Source organism: Episyrphus balteatus, chromosome 3, assembly GCF_945859705.1.
Source record: "Episyrphus balteatus chromosome 3, idEpiBalt1.1, whole genome shotgun sequence".
NCBI lineage: Eukaryota > Metazoa > Arthropoda > Insecta > Diptera > Syrphidae > Episyrphus > Episyrphus balteatus.
Window position 1 is genome coordinate 82326698 of NC_079136.1, and position 16704 is coordinate 82343401.

Genomic DNA, 16704 nt, shown 5'->3' on the forward strand with positions numbered 1-16704 from the left:
AAAATTGTATACCATATGAAAGCTTATTGTCTTAGCTCAAAATATATATATCGATCAGGTCTATGAGACATCTACAAAAAGAGCTAGAATTTTTTGAACTCGATCAAATTTCATTAAAAAAAGCAAAAAAAAACATTTATTTTTATGTTCTCAGGCTATGGAATCAATTTTTTTGTTTGACAACCTATAAAAAATATATACCATGTGAAAGCTTATTATTTCACCTTTCATATGAGATTAAGGTACTTCACACACTGGTGGCTGTTCGGGGGACAACAGATCTATGCTGGTGTTTTGAGGTTTTTCGCAAGTTTCTTGATTTAACATTGTGTAGCTTGTAGTTAGTCTACCATTATGTGTGATATACCAAATGAAAGGTAATTGTATCAGGATGCTCATAAAAGTTTAATCAAATTTCTGCTCTTGGTCAAAAGTTATAACCTGTTGAATTCTGAAATTCATATTTCGAAACGCAGAGCGTTGGAAAAAAATCCGTATCAGACGCCTAATTTTTTTTCCCTCATCTTTCACCTGGCATCTTTAGAATTGTCAAAAAAAAATTCCTTTACCCAAAATCATCATTTTGTCACAGCCCCAACACGTGTACAACGTTCAAACAAAACGTTATAGCTTAGTTTCAAATTTTTTTAGAATTTTTTCTAAAATGCAGTTATTCTTAAATTAGTTTCATCTATCTATAGCAAAAAAAAAATCAATTCTGTACGACTTCGCGTTTAGATTTTAGCCCAAATTTCATCTTTCCGTTTTACCCCTGTTTACCCTATAAAATGACGGAATTTTTTAAAAATCTTTCATTTGGATTAAGCTTTAGGTTATTATCTTTCAAATAAGCTATAGAAGATTTTTATATCTCTAATAGTTTATTTTTAATTTTTAATTGAAATTTTTTTCACGTCAATAATGAAGAAAAAAAATTTGGGCTATTTGGGCCACCCTTGGGCAACCGAACCAGGCAGGTTTGAAAAAAAATTAGGATTTGCGGGTGCCAACTTCACATAGCCCTATTGACGGTGATCAATTTATTGCTTTAAAGCAAATCATAGTGTAGGCACTTATTTCAAAAATGAAATGGCAGTTACTCAGTTAACTTTGTCAGCTAGTCTCGATAAAAACTGTCAAAGGTCACAAAAACTTATATGTATCTTAAAAACTCTAGATTTAAGAGTCATTTTGATATAAATTTTTTCATAATTTTTGAGTTCAAATTTTTAAAACTGGGTTAAAAAAAAAAAACAAAGATAGAGGCCTTTTGCATGTTTTTTTTGATCTGCTTCATATTGGTTGCCACTTAAAAGAGTTCGGTTATAGACCCCAAAGTTTTAAAATTTTAAGCTTAGTATTTGTTGAAGAGAAATTGAACTAAATTATCAAAATTTTAGGGTGATAATTTTTTAATCTCACCTTTTTTTTCCCTATCACCCTGTTGTATTATGAACAGTGGATTTAAAAAAATATTTACTATTAACGATATACTTTAGTTTAAGCTTTGTCAGTTAATAATGATGATTTTGATAATTCTGAAAAGTGCCTTGTATAAGTCGACCAAGGTCCATGAATGCATTCAATCGCTTCGCTTATACTCTACGTAAAAAATACTCTGAATTCTCGGTAAAGTAATTTATTTCCCTGAACTAACTACCAATATTCAAATTATATCTGAAACAAATGGACTATTATAATGAATTCCGACAGCATGTTCATTAACTCGTAATCAAACAAAAAAATAAAATAAACATTTCAATTACGTCAAAGCTAAGCTGTGCCTGTGTCCTTCGGAAAAACGCAATATAAATGATAGGTAGAGGTAGGGGTACCTACTGAAGTTATACTGTTTACAATTATGTCCCAGCCCAGAGCTGGACTAAAGGGGATGCAAACACGTAACAAGGTTTTAATATTGGATGCGAAACGAAGGATGTTGCTATTTACATCTACCAATTTCCTTTCAAACAACAATATCCGTTGCGCGAGATATATTCTATTTTTGCACGCTAATCCGCAGTAGCCATGGAATTCCTCTAGGGCAAGCGACGAAGAGTTGAACTCATGTTCCGGTGTCCAGTGGCGTAATTTGTTTTACTCTGACATTTCGACATAGTGATGCTGGCGATGCCGATGATGCTGCCGTGCCGGTCCCGAGGACTAAAAAGTAAAACTAGACTGTCTGCTGCATTAAGTATTGTCCTCTGGGCGGCTTACGTTTGGTTATTAGATTAGACATGGACTCGAATGGATGACGACGACGACGACGGTCCTACATACATACAAACATATATCTGCAGCGGGATAAAATGTAATTTATGAGAGTGACGTTTAGACTGGGATTTCAATTTCTGGGTTATATTTTGTGCCATATAGTGCAGTAAATTTTTGCTAAGCTTTGCGTTTTTGCTGCTCGTTTACTGCAGCCAGCGCAGAAAGGATAACGCAAAAGCACATAAAACAGAAGGGTATTGTATCGTAGATAGTTTTGACTATTTATTCATGTATCGCTGTTAATCTTTGTTTTACACTGGCTATAGCACAGGAAAATTTGTGTCAGTTGTATGTGTTGGTATTCCTGCAATATTGTACTTTGGTCACCACCAGTTGTCCATTCAAATATTTTTAAATGGAATTCAAATGTGACCTTAAGTGGTTTATGATCTTAATTACGTTGGAAGTAATTTTATTTTGTTTGGAACCAACAAATTCTCAGTGGTAAAAATAAACTTGTGAAAATTTTAAATTTAACTGTTATAAAATTTTTAAAAGATTAATGTGCGATTTGTCACAAAGATTACTTACTTATAAGAGCCCCCGCACACTACAGACTTTCTATCGGCCGATAGTTTAGTCGGGTTGGGCTCCTAGTGTGCGCACAGGCAACCGACTAAACAGTCGGGTCGCTAGGAAACATTTTAGTTTGAAGGCAATTGTGTAGCAAAATAAACTTTTTTTTCGATCAAACAAACTTTTTGATCGGCCGATACTTAATCGTTGTAGTGTGCGCACTTTCATACATTTTGATACTGATTAAGAGACCGATTAAACTGTCGGCCGATAGAAAGTTTGTAGTGTGCGGGGGCTCTAAAAGTTCTAAAGGGTTATGTTCTAAAAGGCTGCATTCATTAGTCTCTATCCAGCCAACTTGTTTAAAGCTGAACATTACCAATTTTGCTACTCAACTCGTTGCGATTAAAACTTTTGGGACAGTAGCGTCGGTATTGATTCACAATACGTGACCCAGCTTTCTTAAAAATCTTTAGTCTACTTTTTAAATCAGTGAAAAGTAATTGAACAGCTCGCTCCGTTCGTCAAATGATTTTCTTCCCACTGACGCAAACTATGTATATAAAATGAAAAATCTTCCTTTCTAATAATTCGAGTGAGCTTCATCTTCGAGAGAGCATATATTATTCTTAAATTTCTTTCTCAGCCATTGAAACAGTGGTTTCCAACTGTTTTCATACGTTTGATTTAGCTCTGAGTTGTGGATTTGGACCTCATTCCACAACTTCTTCATTCAGTTCTATCCTGCGCTGCCCTTCTGGGTTGAAGATAAAAACTTTCCGGGCCTGAGCATGCGATCCCTATAACCAAACCATCTCAGTTGCTGAATCTTTTACCGTATAGCTTGGTGAGTATACTTGTACAACTCGTACAGTTCTTTGTGGTGGTTTCTGCTCTAACCGGTCCACCAATACAGGCGGGACCACAAATCTTCCGAAGAATTTTTATTTCGAAATAATCCAAAGAGTTTTCTGCCTGCGTCAAAGTACATACCATACAGCTGAACCGGGAAGATAAAAGTCTTGTATAGAGACACCTTAGTTATTTGAGAGAAGCCTCTGCCTTCTGTTTCCACTTTGAAGCTCACAGAGCGCTATCAAAATCAAGCTTCCGATTATGAAAGATGGTGCCTCTGGTGTTGACTTTAGAGTTCTACCCTGATGGGGCAGTGTGCACCCTTCATTGTTATCGTACGCAGCGCAGCTCGTTTCTGTAGATATTGTCATACGCGATATTGTCTTATGCGAAATCAATGTTGGGTATCGGTTCGATGTTCCTAGGCTTTTTGAAGTTATACTTCTTATGGGAGGGTGGGTATGAAAATTTACTTTTTGACAAGAATGTCAAAGGGATTATGACGCGATCACCCTGGGTAGCAGGGCTGTCGTTTCACCTTTAGAGTAGGCAGTACTTTAGTATTTAAAAATGCAGTACGCCGCAGTACGGCAAACATAAAACACACAACACGTTGCAAGTTACATGTTTCATGTGGCAAGCTGCATGTGGCAAGTTGTATGTGGCAAGTTTCATGTGGCAAGTTGCATATGGCAAGTTGTATGTGGCAAGTTGTGTGTGGCAAGTTGCATGTGGCAAGTTGCGTGTGGCAAGTTGCATGTGGGAAGCTGCATGTGGCAAGTTGCATGTGGCAAGTTGCTTGTGGCAAGTTGCATGTGGTAATTTCCATGTGGCAAGTTGCCAGGGTTGCAAAAAGCTCACATTTCAGCTCAGCTCAAATTTGAGCTAGGTACCATAGCTTAGCTCATTTGAGCTGAGCTGGAAGGGAGCTGAACTGAAAGTGAGCGCCCCAACTTCCAACGCCTATATCTCGGAATTTTGAAGAAAATGAAAATAAAGTTTTTGATGCCAAAAGGTAGCGGGGACTCTTACCTACATTTGGGTACAACTTCCATCTTTGTAGGTCCACGCGTTCTCAAAATGGGAGAACTTAAAAGTAAAAAAAAATAGGCATGATTCTGAAAAAAAGGCATGATGTGGCGGTTTAACATGCAAGGCGATTTTTAAAAAATCTGATAATGTGCAAAGCGTAGGAAAATGACACAAGCTATCATTTGGCATCATTCCCAAAAATTGCTCTCAAGCGGTTTAGCTTCCAATAGCGTTCAAAGATTCGGGGATTTTTCGAAAAAAAAAAAAAAATTACCCCAACTTTCAAACGCGATTTTCTCGGAATTTTGAAAAAAGTCATTATACTTTCCAAATAAAAATCAATGTATCCTCTCACCCATCACAGCTTAGCTCATCTCACTTTACCTTAGCTCACCCAACAGCTCAGCTCAGCTCACCGACAGCTCAGCTCAACCATCAGCTCAGCTAAATTTCAGCTCACACACTCTTTTTTTCTAAGATCTCCCATAATGTGAGCACTGAATATTTGCATTTGGTCAATGGTGGACTCCCCTGGTCCGAAAACACTTAAATCTGGTTGAAATAATCTTTCCAAGTGCTTAACATTCGACATTCCTTCCGTTCTTTGTAGTATTATACCGGGTAATTAAATTACTATCTCAATCTTACACAGTTCCAAGTGTGAATAGTGAATCCAATTGTAAAATTTCGCACATGATTCGACAAACAAAAGGGCAAATTAATAACTGTTTTTTTTTTAGCCAAAATGTATAGGATTTTGTCTTAACTCGTGAGTTCTTTTCTTGAGCACCTTCCTTGTATAAACTTATGAATAGCTTGGCTCCAACCAGATAGAAGTCTGAGTCCATGTTAGATTACACAGCCACACAAAAATTAAATAAAGGTCTGAAATGGGGTTGCGACAATGTAGCAATGCTGGCAATGTTTTTTTGGGTCGCTTACACCAAATCCGAGGTCCGTTCATTCGATCACGTCAGCTTTTTTAGCTAAGTTCAAAAAGTGCTCACGTGCATCCTGAAACGAACATCTTTTATGAGGTTATCTCGAAGACCTGAAGTGCTGAACGGAAATGGACTTCGATTCAGTATCAGCGATGAAAAAAAATCAGAACTTTTTTTTTTATTTTTGCGTATATTACAGTATAGTTGATTTGGTTACAATTGTGGCCATCAGGGCACAGCCAAAATCTTTTGTGAATGTTGGAATGTGCTAATCCAGTACTGCGAAGCACCTATTCTTCACATACTGCAAAGTCGATAGCCAAAGCCGTGTACTAGTTTGAAAAAATTCCCGTGTTGTAGGATTTTTAATTTTTAAAAAGTTAAGAACTATTTTTATAAAAGGGGGGATTTTCGTTACTAGGAAGGAAGCCAACAATTATTTTTTTTGATTAACAGCTCAAAATTCCATACTCAAAATTTATGTTTTAAAAATATTTCAACTCAATTTTCAATTTCAAAATGCTTGAACTATATTAGTACAACTTTATAGTTACATACGTATTTTAGAAGCTATAGAATAATTTATTAGTTATATATGTATTTCACTTTGAAGCGCATCTGATAACAACATCAGAAATTTTATTTGTGCAGCAATTAAATTAAGGTGCAATTCTTGCAATCCCACTATCTCTCTGTGATAGAACAGAATCTGGATTTTTTAATTCCATTGCCAGTTTATAACCTAATTCTGGACGACGATCTCTTCCTTCTACCATAGCTTTTACCTAAAAATATATATAAATGTATATATAAAATTTTATTATATACGATAAAATATTTTCCATCCATCAGAGATGGATAGATACATAATTGATTGAGTTTCAAATTGATTTACCTCGTCTGAATGAACAATAACACCATAGCTAGAGTTCACCTTTCCTTTGACGCTTTCGATGTCACGGAGATCCACACCCCGGCAACAGTCATCAATCAAAATTGTTCGATATCCAGCCGATAAGGCATCAACAGCAGTTGCACCTGTGATGAGATTAAATAAAATGTTGGTATATTTCCTTATACATATAATATTTGCATAACGTATATGAATGAATAAAATATGTTGTTGGAATTTATGTTTATTTGAACAGGATGTTGCACATGAAGTTTTATAAAAGGTTAAAAGCCCGGGTCAAGTCAAGAAAACTTTATGTATAAACTCTTTTTGTGAAATAGAAAATGTCTTATTTTATCTTTACCCTTCTTCCATTTTGCTATCGATTTATTTGAATTCTTATTTGTTGGAGAGATAAACTAGCTATGAGAAAATAAAATCAAAGTTTCAAATAACCTATTATTTCACAGTTCACATACTACAAAGACTCGGAACTTTAACACAACTCCTGGGCTTACCACGGTTTTAAACTTACGATTTTTTCACAGGAAAAAAAATCACAATTTTTTCGGACTCTGATATGAAAAAAAGTCTTTTGTTGTATCTTTAAAAAAAAAAATATTAAAATAAAGAAAAACAAAGTTGGGATATTCTGGACTAACGTTACCAATGACAATTGGTAAAAAAAATTCATTTGGAACAAAAACTATAAACCTAAGCTGTCTATAAAAATATTTTTTAGGTGAAAAGGGCAATAAGGAAAATCCACCATAAGTCAGATAAAACCAATGGTATAAATGGTTCCCTCACGAACCTTAATAAAACTGTTATCTTTCCCATATCAATTACGGATACAAAAAGTTAAAGTGTGTTTTTTGAGGTGTAGATAAAATGTGGATTTCTTGCAAAAACAAAGTAATATTTTTATTGTAGCAATTGAACCTCAGCAAATATTTTTCATTAGACTGGAAGCAAGAATTTCAAGTGCCTATTGGACGGTACCTGCCACAGAACCGTTTTCTTCAAATCCGATTATCTCCGAAACTGCTTCCTCGATTTATACGAAACTTTTTGTAAAGAAGAATTTGTATAATTTATTAATCAAAAATAACATTTCCAAAAAATTAATTTTTGGATTTAAAAAAAAAAGGAGAGTGGGCATTTTGGCCCATTGGTGTAACACATTGAGACATACATCAAATGAAAGGTCTCGATGAGTGTACTATTTTTTTGTATGGGCACAAGTCTGTATCTCGTGCAGGGAAAGTGCAGTGATGCATTTTATGTCTAAAAATGTATGTAATAAAACTCAGAAAAGCATGCATTTTGACTTGATTCAAAAACATTATAATAACTTTGTTTTGTTGGACTAATCCATCAACTGCTCTAATTTTTCAAAAAAAAAATGCATTTATCGGTTTTTATGGATTTGTGAAATGCAATACAAAAATATGTTTGTATATGATTTTCTGTACTTTGAAGTCGTGTGCGAAACTACCTTGTCGGTTTGAAAGTAATTTAAATATACGATGGTTGTGACTAATTTTTCAAAAATGCAAATCAAACTTTAAGTTATATTACTAATAAAACGTTGGAGTGAATTTAAACTCCAAACCATACCTTTTTTTGTTCCAAAAACACAAACATGTAAAATAAGCTGTAATACATTTTTGAATATAAAATGCAACACTCCACCTTCCACGAGAAAGAGTTTTGTGTCCATTCAAAGGAATAATGCGCTCATCAGTACCTTTTATTTGAAGTAAGTCTCAATGTGTTACATTTATTTTTGAGCATAAAATGCACCACTGCACTTTCCCTGCACGAGATAGAGTCTATTGTCCATACAAAAAAATAACACGCTCATTGAGATCTTTCATCTAATGTGTGTCTCAATGTGTTACACCAATGAGCCACGTCCCATACAAAAGTGTTAAAAAAACCGAAAAATGCATTAAGTTATGGGTGAAAACTGGTGATGGAATAGCCCAATTGAACTTCCATCACAGTTATGTAATGTTTTTGAAACAATTTAATCGAGCATCTAGTCAAAATGTACCTATACTTTTCTGAATTTTATTACACATATTTTTTAACATAAAATGCATCACTGCACTTTTCCTGCACGAGATACAGACTTGTGCCCATACTAAAAAACAATACACTCATCGAGACCTTTCATTTGATGTATGTCACAATGTGTTACACCGATGGGCCACGTCCCATACAAAAGTGCCCAGTCTCCTTTGAAAATTATTTTTTGAAAAATCAAATTTTTGAAAACGGGACATTGAATTTTTTTGAAATTTTGTTTTTAGATGTTGATTAGTGATTTCTACAAAATGGCATCCCAATTTTATTTTAAAACAAAAAATTATTTATAAAAATTTAGAGTTTTTTTAAAAAACGGCTCTAACGATTTTGAAATTTTTTTTCTAAAAATGCATCTTAATATATCAATCAAAGCTTCATACTTGTTTTGGAGGGCAATTTGATTTCAGATTTTATTAAAAAAAAAAAACGAATTTTATTTTTTTTTTTTTTTTGTACCTATACAGGGTGTCCCAAAAGTTAACTTCGAAACGAAACGGTAGATAGGGTAGGTGGTGACAGTTATCAGAAAAATAATTAAAAAAATCGCAGCCATATATTTTGGAAGTTATGGGCATTTGAAAAAAAGTCGAAAAAATGGTCACCCTGTGACGGTTTTTCATGTGCCGTGACTACAAATCTTAATTTTACTCATTTTTTTCTTTTGTTACGGAACCTTGAATAACCTTGCTATCAAATGCATTCAAAAATTTTAACTCAGCTGCATCAGTTTTAAAGAAAATATTACTTTTTTACCCAACTTAGTACTAAAAGTTTTTACATGACTCTGATTCAATGAGCAGTAGTGTAAAAAAATGCACTACGATGTTTCGGCAAGTTGCCTTAAAAGTTGGTGTGTTCAATTCTCTTTTCAAAATGGTATAACATTGTTGGGAATATTTCATAAATAACCGAGATAAAATTTTTTCTTAAGAAATCCGACTTTTTTTTAGGTAATTTTTCCATATTATTTAAGTTTTTGTATTCTGAAAGGTTCTGAAAGGGTACAAAACTTGAATAATATGGAAAAATTATATCTGTGTTATTTATGAAATATTCCCAACAATGTTATACCATTTTGAAGAGAGAATTGAACACACCAACTTTTAAGGCAACTTGCCGAAACATCGTAGTGCATTTTTTTACACTACGGCTCATTGAATTAGAGTCATGTAAAAACTTTAAGTACTAAGTTGGGTAAAAAAGTAATATTTTCCTTAAAACTGATGCAGCTGAGTTAAAATGTTTGAATGCATTTGATAGCAAGGTTATTCAAGGTTCCGTAACAAAAGAAAAAAATGAGAAAAATTAAGATTTGTAGTCACGGCACATGAAAAACCGTCACAGGGTGACCATTTTTTCTACTCTTTTTCAAACTCCCAAAATATATGGCTGCGATTTTTTTTATTATTTTTCTGATAACTGTCACCACCTACCCTATCTACCGTTTTCGTTTCGACGTTAACTTTTGGGACACCCTGTATAGAAGGTACCTACATTTTCCAAATTTCTATCTAAAAAGTCTTAAAAATTTAAGCAACTTGAACTCTAAGAGAAAGTTCGTGCCAAGGGACCCTTTAATTTCAATGGAAATACTGTTTGAATATTTTCCAGTTACATTATTAACTAAACGCAAAGAACTCCTAATGCAAATACTTTCCATAATGTTAAATAAGTTTTTAATAAAATTGAATTAAATTAAAGTAAAACAATTACGAGAAAACTTTGAAAAGTTTTTCCATCCAACAGGACTTTGTATTGGTGTATTTTTTGCATAAACAGTGTTTGGTCCTTTCTATACCTACATTTTTAGCAGAACACCTGATACTTGATAAACAAAACATTAATAAATTCAGTAATCCCCCAGAAAACAAAAGTTTTACACGATTTTGTGGTTTTGTTTTCTAAATCTATGCATCTTTTATGTAAGGTACGAGTATGTCTATTTTTATTTCTATACTATTATAAAAGTACTAACTTACCAACGCAAACATCGTACGCCAAGCCACAAACGTAAATATCTGTGGTCCCTTTCATCTTTAGTTGGGCATTCAGTGTGGTATCCGAGAGCTTTTTGTTATCCCAAAAAACTGAATAGGAATCAACTTCTGGATTAGTACCTTTGTATACCTTAATTCCTTGGTCTGCAATCTGTTATTTTTGTTTTTTTTTGTGTATTTGAAAAAAAAAAATAGAAGAAGAAATAGACATAAAAAGAATGAATTGATAAAATTAAATTTATTATACTTTTGTGAATATATTTTATAATGCTATTAAAAAAGAATTATTTTATTTATTTTATAATTATAATATTTTTTTTTTTTTGTTTATTAATCAAAAAAATTTGGATAATTTCGAATAGGATATCCAAATAACTTTTTTTCGATACATTATTTTAATTTTTTTATTCATTCAATTTAGAATTGATAACTGTTGCCAACCATAAAAACTATTAAAAAAAAATAATTGACAATTTAACTTTATACAATACGTAGTTTGTTAATTTTGCACAGTACTATTTTGTGGTAGCTGTGTTTTTATAAGAGTTTACTTTATGATAGAAATTCCTTAGTTTTTTTTATACGACACAACGAGTCTTTGAATTTAAGGACATCAACAAATCCTCCCAAAGGGGATAAAATACGATTATAAATTGAAAAGAAACCTTCAAATAATTTCGAATAGAATGGTTTGGCTACTGATGTATTAACCATTGAATTAGATAAAACACACAAAGTGTGTGTATGTAACTTTAAAAAACCGTTGATGGTTTTGTAAGAAAAATATGTATGTAGGACTTAGGAACAAAGATCTACTAGGCTATAGTAAGAATCGATTTCTTTTCGTAAACCAACATCGATGTCATTGACAGTTTTGAAAACATTTGTTTGCCATTGTTCTTTTGATTTGCAAATGTGTGTTTAAGTGAGCAGTCTTTGAACTCTTGAGAATTCTTCAAATCGATTTTTATTTGAAGTTAATAGCGTTGGTTCTTAACCAAGAATTATGTATTTTTATTTTTCTGCAAAGGACATCACAATGGTAGAAGAACATTTAAAAGAAATTAAAAAAGAGGATAGGTATTAAAAATTATAAGTCCCTTTTTTTAACTTTTTTGATTTTTTTTTTTTTTTTTTGTATAAAAGTTGCGTGTTTAAGATGTTTTTTCTTTATGTATGATAGATATATGAAATACACATTTAATTTTTTGAATAGAGGTTGTGCTGACTCATAAATATTCTTTGGGGTACTATGATAATGAAATATTTGCTTGTAAGCCATTTTTTCAATAATTTTTTCTTTTCTCTTGACCAGGCACATTTTTGTGATGTCCCAACAGTCTATTTGTTGTTCTTATTATTATTATTATATAACAACTTGAACATTCATATTCATGAAAAAAAAACATTTTTAATGTTAAAACTTTGGTTAAGTTATCAAAATAAAAATTAAAAAAAAAAATCAAGAGTAAACTTTTTTTATTTCTTACAAAACTTTTTTGTGCAAAATTGAACGGACAGAATCCTTAAGGTTGTTATCAATGTTATTAAATGTTATAAAATTTGCTTTGCACTTTACGAAGTATACGGAGAAATTTTTATTGGAATCACTGAGAGAATTGTCTACACTAAAACTAATGATAAGAGCCGTTTTTCGATTAAAAATTTCCATACCTTCAAAATTTTAAATCAAACTGAGGTGAATAAAAATACTATATGTGTAGAAAATTACCAACCTTCCCGTATTGTCAAATAACCATGGTTAATCAAGAAAGTGTAAAAAGGAAATTTTTACACTGAAAAAAAAAAACAAATTTTGATATCTAAAAGGTTGATAATTTAAAAAAGTTTTTGTGCCAAAATTTTTGAACTTAGGGTAGGTTAAAGTGATGGAATTTGTTGGAATTATCATATTTAGTTGAAAAAGGTCTTAAAAGTAATATTTGTCTACTCAAAAAGAAATCACCTCATTTTATATTTGTTGATACTTTTGAAAAAAAAAAATGTATAGATTATACTAAGCATGTAGCTTTTCAAGGTACTCATATAGAAAACTAAAAAAAACAATACTTTTTACACTTAACAAAATATTTGTATTATGTGGTTTTGGGAAAATAAAATAAATCACATTAAGAGCCAATTTTTCAATCTTCTAATAAACAGTCAGTTAACTGTTCCACGAATAAAGTTATTAGGCTCATAAACAATCAGATAAAAACATTGAATTTTTCAATCAAGAATAATTTATTCTACAAAATAACAAAAAAAAATTCTCAAATTAAAAAATATTTAAAATTAAACGTCATTTTTATTCATGATTGTTTTTGTTTTCTTGTCTTCCACTGTATTTTTTTCAAAATTCTTTCAAAACAGCTTTGACAACTGACACAATATTTTTGTTGAGATTATTCCTTAGAATAATTTTTATTCGTCTCTGAAAGAAGCAGATAGTTTTATTCTTAGGAATAAGATATATCTGCTTGTTGAAAAATTGATTTTCTCTCTATCCTTAGGAATAAGTACTAACTGACTGTTTAACTGACTATTGAAAAATTGGCCCTAAGAGCCAATTTTTCAATCTTCTAATAAACAGTCTGTTTGTTAACTGTTCGACGAATAAAGTTATAAGGCTCATAAACAATCAGATAAAAACATTGAATTTTTCAATCAAGAATAATTTATTCTACAGAATAACAAAAAAAATTGTCAAATTCAAAAATATTTAAAATTAAACGTCATTTTTATTCATGATTGTTTTTGTTTTCTTGTGTTCCACTGTATTTTTTTCAAAATTCTTTCAAAACAGCTTTTACAACTGACACAATATTTTTGTTGCGATTATTACTTAGAATAATTTTTATTCTTCTCTGAAAGAAGCAGATAGTTTTATTCTTAGGAATAAGCTATATCTGCTTGTTGAAAAATTGATTTTTTCTCTATCCTTAGGAATAAGTACTAACTGACTGTTTAACTGACTATTGAAAAATTGGCAGTAAATCAAGTAAGAATTCTTCCAAGTCAAATAAATAATATTTGAGGTGCAGTGCCCATATCAGTGGGTCTACTTTTTCTAAATTATAAATTAAAAGGGTCACTGTGGTGTATGCGTACTATTTTTTTTTTTTTTAAGTTAATACAAAATATTTAATGCTTCTATAAGCTTTTAATTAAAGATAGGATAGCGAAAGTAAAAGTTGGGCTATCCTGGGCTAGTTTTAGGCAAACAAGCCACGGTTTTAAGCTAACTATTTTTTCACAGGAAAAAAATCATAATTTTTTCGGTTTCTGATTTTTTCTGAGTTTTTTATTATACGTTTTGAATACTTTTTTGAAAACTACAATATTAGGGTAACTTTTTAAAATAATAAACCATTCCCACACCGTACAAAATTTTGCGGTGTTGTTGTCAAATAAAAGTTAGAAATTTATTTTTTATAAAACTAGAAACTGTTAGTTAATTTGGAGCGTAATGGCGTATGAAATAAAAAAAATATTTTGATTAATTAATTGTTCCTAATACAATCCTACTAATACAATTTGATAAGACAAGCATTTTATAAATTTTCTAAGGCTCCTTTCACAATGTTGCTAACTTTTATTTAAACATTCTAAAATCTTCTTACCTTCAGATCCTTGTGCAATTCAGCACCCCATGAATCTTGTACACAATGACGTGGCCACAATCGTTGTTTCATTGGTGGTGGACCAGCAAATATAACTGTATCATAAACTTGTGCCATATCAGCATCAATCTAAAAAATAAAAATATACAAAAATTAATACTTTCATTACTAAATCCATATCTATTCCATTTAAAAACTCACAGGTGATGTCTCATCCAATGGTCTTAATTTCACATTATCAATAAAAGACACATGATCACTAGGATGCCAATCTAATGAATAAAATACTGCATCAAAATCCACAGTTGCCAAAAGGTTATTTATTGGATCTAAAATCTTAAAGATAAACAAACATTAATATTAATTGATTCACCCCCAACAAAAGTATACCCAATTTAAAATGTTAATACTCACCTCCTGTCCTTTGTGCTGTGCACTGCAATTACTTATATCCAGCGATCCACTTATAAAGTCATTTTGTACGTCAACAATGATAAAAGCATTCACAGGACGAACGATCTGTTTGCATGAAATGAGAAACGAGAAAAAAACAGAACAAATATTAGAAAAAAACAAAAAACAAAAAGAAAATTAATAAGAAAATCCTCTTGGTGTTGTCGTCGTAGTCCTCGCAATCGCAGCCGTTTCGTCGTAGTCTTTCGTTTTTTTTGTGTCCTTATCTCGTGGCAATTTATAGTAAATTTCCATTTTCTCTTGAATTTCAAAACCATGAAATTAACTACATATAATGTCCTTTCATGAGGAAAATTCAAAAGATGAATTTCACCAAGTAAATTTCTTTAGACAGAGAGGTTCAGCATAGTGCAAAAAATTAATATTTAAGATATTTTGTTATAGTACAAGTAAAATAGGCATTTTTGTATGCAGAATCTAATGACATAAAAATAAAGAAAATCCGATTACTCTAAGAGAAGTTATTGCCGATTAAAAGCCAACGGTCTTTATTTTTTATTTCAACAGGTAAAATATAACAGAAAACCCTGTGAAAAACATGATACACTGATGAATTTCGGGATGAAGGTTTAAGATAAGGTAGGGAAAAAGGATTCATGAAATTCTTAAAAAATTTTTGATGAAAGGGTGTTTTTTTGAATGGGTTGAGCTATGTGTATGAAAGGTATCATAACAGTTGCTTACATTTTGTTAATTTTTTAAACTTGATGAAAAAGTTTCATTTGTTATAAGAACTAAAAATTTAAAGAGCCTACAAAATTATCTTGAAATAAAGGGTGTTTTTTTTTAATGAATTAATTCGGAATTAGTAGGTACCACAAAAACTAGGACGAAAATAGTAGGTACCCGAATAAAAATTTGGTAGAAATATTTCATTTATGACAAAAAACCAAGAATCTAAGCAACCTATTTAAATATTTTAGGTGAAAGGGTGTTTTTTTGGGAAATAAGGAAAATCAGCTATAAGTCCAATAAAGTCAATGGTATAAAAGTTACACTTACGTTATTTATTAAAAATGTTATCCTTGCCATGTGAATTACGAAGAAAATAATTCTATATTATTTTGTTTATGTGAAACGGTGCTTTTTTAGGTGTAGAGAAAATGTGGGTTTATTGGAAAACTAAGTAAATGTATTGGTACCCTATTGAAATTCAGCAATTATAGCCGTGTTTTATTGGTAACTCAGTACTTAGCTCAGTAAAATTTTACACGTTAAACAACAACAAATGATTGCTAAGGATAAACAAAAAATTTTTATTTGTTGGTTTACAGAAAAAATTTGGTTTCCTTACTTATACATTTTCTTACCCTTCGACAATAAAGAATTATAAAAAATAAATAAAAGTAATCGTTTTTTGTTATTTAGAGCATAAAATGTTTACTCAGTAAAATACTGAGTACCAATAAAACACTACTTTTGAAATTGAAACAAGAATCTGAATCGTTTTTAAAAATACCATGGTTATTAGGGTGTTTTTTGGGTGCATACAAAATTGATGGGCCACCCGAATGAAATTTTGTAATAACCTTGCATTTGGAATAGAAAGCAAGAATAAAGAGTTTTCATAAAAAAAAACTTAGCTGACAGGGTGTTTTTTTCGAAGAGATAGTTAAATCTGTAATTATTGGTCCAAAAAGCCAGTAATTCGCGTAAAACGCTTAGGAACTTAAGTATAATCGTTCAATTTGATATCAAAACCAAAAGTAAAATGAATCTTTGTTTTTCGGAACCAATTACAGATTTAACTGTCTCTTCGAAAAAAACACCCTTTAATTTAATTAATTTTTTTTAAAGACGTTTTTATACATAACTTCTAACATTCTGGAGAAATTCACCTAAATTCACCTACACTTTTATGTTATTTGCTATTGCTTTCCATCTCAGTTAAGGACTTCGTCACCCGATCCGCCATAATTTAATTTTAATGTTGTGTGGCACTTTTACTTTTGGCTGAGATAAGGCCATTTCTTCTTCAACTTTTCCTTGGAGAATTGGAACAT

The 16704-nt window shown here is 31.5% G+C and overlaps 1 protein-coding gene across 1 annotated transcript in view; it reads right to left on the reverse strand.

Annotated features, from left to right (window-relative positions):
* Window positions 1–6184: 6184 nt before the first annotated feature.
* The window catches only part of LOC129915422 (nicotinamidase), a 40198-nt gene continuing 29678 nt past the window's right edge, over window positions 6185–16704 (reverse strand). Inside the window, exons 3-8 of the mRNA XM_055994950.1 lie at window positions 14642–14746; window positions 14429–14563; window positions 14228–14356; window positions 10587–10755; window positions 6517–6659; window positions 6185–6406 (exon numbers count right to left, since the gene is read on the reverse strand). Of these exons, the coding sequence (XP_055850925.1) occupies window positions 6281–6406; window positions 6517–6659; window positions 10587–10755; window positions 14228–14356; window positions 14429–14563; window positions 14642–14746 (807 nt within the window). The 3' untranslated portion in view covers window positions 6185–6280. The remainder of the gene's footprint in view (window positions 6407–6516; window positions 6660–10586; window positions 10756–14227; window positions 14357–14428; window positions 14564–14641; window positions 14747–16704) is intronic.